A 3,775-nucleotide genomic window follows, 5' to 3' on the forward strand; every position below is an offset into this window, starting at 1 on the left:
CGGCAATATGGCGGCATAACATCATTCGCTCATTTCACTCACTACTAGGTGCGTTCGGCAATATATATCTGAGATGCGAACTAGCAAATGAGCTTGATCATGTGATTTTCGAGCAATTCGAGTGCCAAGAATTAATTCCGAACGCTACAGAGCTTTAAACTGTCCTTTAAGGTTAGATATTATAAAAAAAAATTGTTTATTTTTATGAATAAATAAAAAATACTCTATTAATTGAAAATGTTTTTCGCTTTACTAGAAACTGATTAATAGTCTTATATAAAAATAGATTACACATGAAAGTAGCAGACTCATATGCAAGGTATATGTTTTCTTAAAAGAAAATATTACATTACAAAATAAATTTCAGCAATTTATAAATTCCCGTACAGCACAAAAATTTGTAGCAACATTGCTGCAACATACATTTCAACGTTGCATATACAATACTGCAATACAATATTGCAGAAACATTGCGAAGACTTCTTTTTGCAACATTACTTCAGCAATGTATTTTTAAAATTTTTCTAGCAAAAGCAACACAAATTGACACAAGAGTCATCCTGTCCTTGTTCAAAAATCAGTAAAAAACAAAGACAAGAATGACTCTTGTCATTATGTCGATTTGTGCCTCTGCTAGAAAGCTCACTTTAAATATTAAGACTTGTATACATTGTATTGATTTATGTATAATCCAATAAAGTAAAGACCTGAACATAATAGAAGAATAGGAATTAATGATTATTTTATACGGCATTTATACGGCATCTGTAATTATGAAACTGACAAATCTCATAATTATATTCTTCTGAAAAATGGAATGACTGATTAGTTTCTAACTACGAATATTATTAAACCCAATTAATGTCCATTTCTACCAATATAGAATAATTTTAATCTCAGTTCAACTTATCTTTGTCTTTTCCTAGTTCTAAAGATTAGAAAAAGAGTTAAACTGAGATTAATCTACATTAGTGGAAACAGACATAAAGTGTAAACATAGTCAATGTCTATAATTTATAGGAATTGTGCCTATAACTTATAGACATAAAACAATTAGAAGTAAGGATTAAATATAATACACAATGGACATAATAATAAGATATAAGACGTATAGGCTGTGTTCCGATCTGCAGTCAGTACTGAAAATTTATAGTTCATGTTACGTATGCTGTAGATTTTCAATACTACTGTATATAGACAGTGTATATCGGAACACGCCTATAAAATATAAAGACATAATTATGAAATCATATTTTATTTGTATTCATTGTATGTTACATTAACTCTTTAATTTAACTCCTACTTCTAATTTTTTATTTTAAATTTATATAGTACAAAATCTTAATAATAAATATTGCAGTAACGTTGTAATATTACAGCAATGTTGCTGCATTATTACAATGTTTCTGCAATAATACTGCAAATATTCCTCCAATGTGCGCAAAACCTAATATATATTATGTAATATTGCTGCAATATTACATATCAATATTTTTAAAACGGACATTTTTACGTTGCTGCAATATCTGTGCTATATGGGTTATATCACTTGATTTATATTCGTTAAAGTCTTTAATATATAATACAGTTTTTGATTTTATTTCATTCTATATGCAACATGATCTAAAAATAAAGTAGCAAATTCTTTGTTTTCAAATACGTAACTTCAAATTCATAAAAAGGAAAAAAATTAAAAACTTACTTTTCTCGTTAAATATTATATATAATATTATAAATAAACTCCATCAATTTCTACTTGATAGCATTTGTTTGAGCATTTGTAGACACAGACATTATAATAGTTCAAATACATTATTTGTAAAATAGAAGTATTAAAAGAGATAAATGTACGTTACGTGTTAACGAATCAGTTGGATTATCATAAATATACAGGTTATGAATTTAATTTAGGCGCGAAAATCTGCATTAGCTCTGCTAATTAGCGCGGTCTTTGAATCCGGAATTGATCGAGCAGCTCGATTGACTCTAGAAATATTAATACTGAACGCAGATGAGATAACATGTAGCAGGAAGATGCGAGTTGCCGAACGATTTTCGAGGTAAAAGAGGAAACGGACGTCTCCGATTTGCAATACCGAACGCACCTATTGACAGGGAAAAACACGCGGGTCATTCAATTTCTCCGCGTTCCCGTCAGCATTCTTTCAAACAAAATATGACATCAAAATAGCTTCAAAATGATTACAAGTCACGTAATTTCCAGTCAGTCACGATTTCGACGTCATTCTAACATCTCTGACGTTATATTATCATGATCCATCGTTCTGTCTCGGCTCGAGTCTGCGCGACGTGACGCAACGTTACGAAACGGCGCGTCGCGGTTACGTCACAGCGCGTCACGGCGCTTCGCCGGGGTGCCGTGGCCTTTAAGGCCTTTAACGTATCAAAGTCCGCGCGAAGGCAATAGTAGGGATCGAGGGTAGAGTCAGTTTGACGCGGACGATGCGAGAACGTCACGGCACTCAGACGGTTGCCGTCGTCACCGCTGTCGATTGCAGGAAGTCGCCAGTCCCGTAGACCGCGGCCTCCCATGGTGGCGATCACCACGTGTCACGCCGCCGCTGCGACGGCCCTCAGGCCCCTCAGGGCCGTCATCCTGGGCGCGCCGGCGTCCGGCAAGGGCACCGTCTCCTCCAGAATTGTCCAGCAGTTCGACGTCGCGCACATCTCCAGCGGCGACAAGCTGCGCTTCCACGTGTCTGTCGGCTCTGGTACGTCGTCATCGTCGTTGTCGTCGTCGTCATTTGTTATCAGCAATGACCTTTGCCCTGAATGTCCTTTTAAATATTTATTCTTTTTTCTATTTGTATATAATGTAAACTTTATGTCATATTGTTTTCAACTGTTTCATTGTAAAAGCTTGAAGTTGTAAAGCTTTCAATAGTTCCTCCATTATTTTTCATTTTATCATTGATATATGTGATAAGATATGTACAGTAAATTTGTGGAAAATTTTCCAAGCAGAACAACAGTCATTATGACGTCAAAATGACATTAAAAGTAATTTTTCAATCATTTATGATTGACGTTATCGTGACTTATTACTTACTTATTGTTCCATTTGGGAAATTCATTTTTTTTTATTTTGCATTAATTGAGAGTTTATTGTTAACCTAGTTTTTATTGTCAATATTATCGTTATGTGTTCGTAGTTAATCGATTTCGAAAATGTAAAAAAACTTGTTATTTTCACTCTCGCATCGTTATATAATTCAAAAGATATTCGATTAACGAATATCAATTAGTTAATTTTGAAAACATGTTAGAGTTTTTATCCATTTTGATAAGACATATTATTCACGTTTAATCTTATCTTCAATACTATTGCATTAACGAAAGAATTTTAATTCCGTCAATATTTTACATCTATCACACTCGATCAATTCCGTGTAAACTCCGACAACATGTACGTATGATTGAATTGAATTGAAAACTAAGATCAATAGGGTTTTTTCTATCCGTCTTTGATTACATTTTTTCTGTTTTATTAATGTTAATAGGTTGCATTAAAAATATTAGTAATATTAATATATATTTTATATAATTGTAAAAAATTATATATAATTTTATATAATTGTATATGAAACGTTTTTTTTCCCGGAAAAGAAATAAATGACACGTATCAAGCTATTTTTCAAATTGACATCAAGCATTTTTTCTGTATTTTTGTCAAGAACAACGGGAACAAAGCAATTGGAAAAAACAATTGCTATTCTTTGTAACGCTAAATGCGAAATATAAATTTAAATAAGAA

At 32.7% G+C, this 3,775-nt stretch overlaps 1 protein-coding gene across 1 annotated transcript in view; it reads left to right on the forward strand.

The window, feature by feature from the left end:
- Nucleotides 1-2,364: 2,364 nt before the first annotated feature.
- LOC108694749 (GTP:AMP phosphotransferase AK3, mitochondrial) overlaps nucleotides 2,365-3,775 on the forward strand; it is a 3,745-nt gene continuing 2,334 nt past the window's right edge. The window contains exon 1 of the mRNA XM_018204409.1: nucleotides 2,365-2,732. Coding sequence (XP_018059898.1) covers nucleotides 2,552-2,732 — 181 coding nt within the window. The 5' untranslated portion in view covers nucleotides 2,365-2,551. The remainder of the gene's footprint in view (nucleotides 2,733-3,775) is intronic.

The sequence above is a fragment of the Atta colombica genome, unplaced genomic scaffold (genome assembly GCF_001594045.1).
Source record: "Atta colombica isolate Treedump-2 unplaced genomic scaffold, Acol1.0 scaffold123, whole genome shotgun sequence".
In the NCBI taxonomy this organism is placed as follows: domain Eukaryota; kingdom Metazoa; phylum Arthropoda; class Insecta; order Hymenoptera; family Formicidae; genus Atta; species Atta colombica.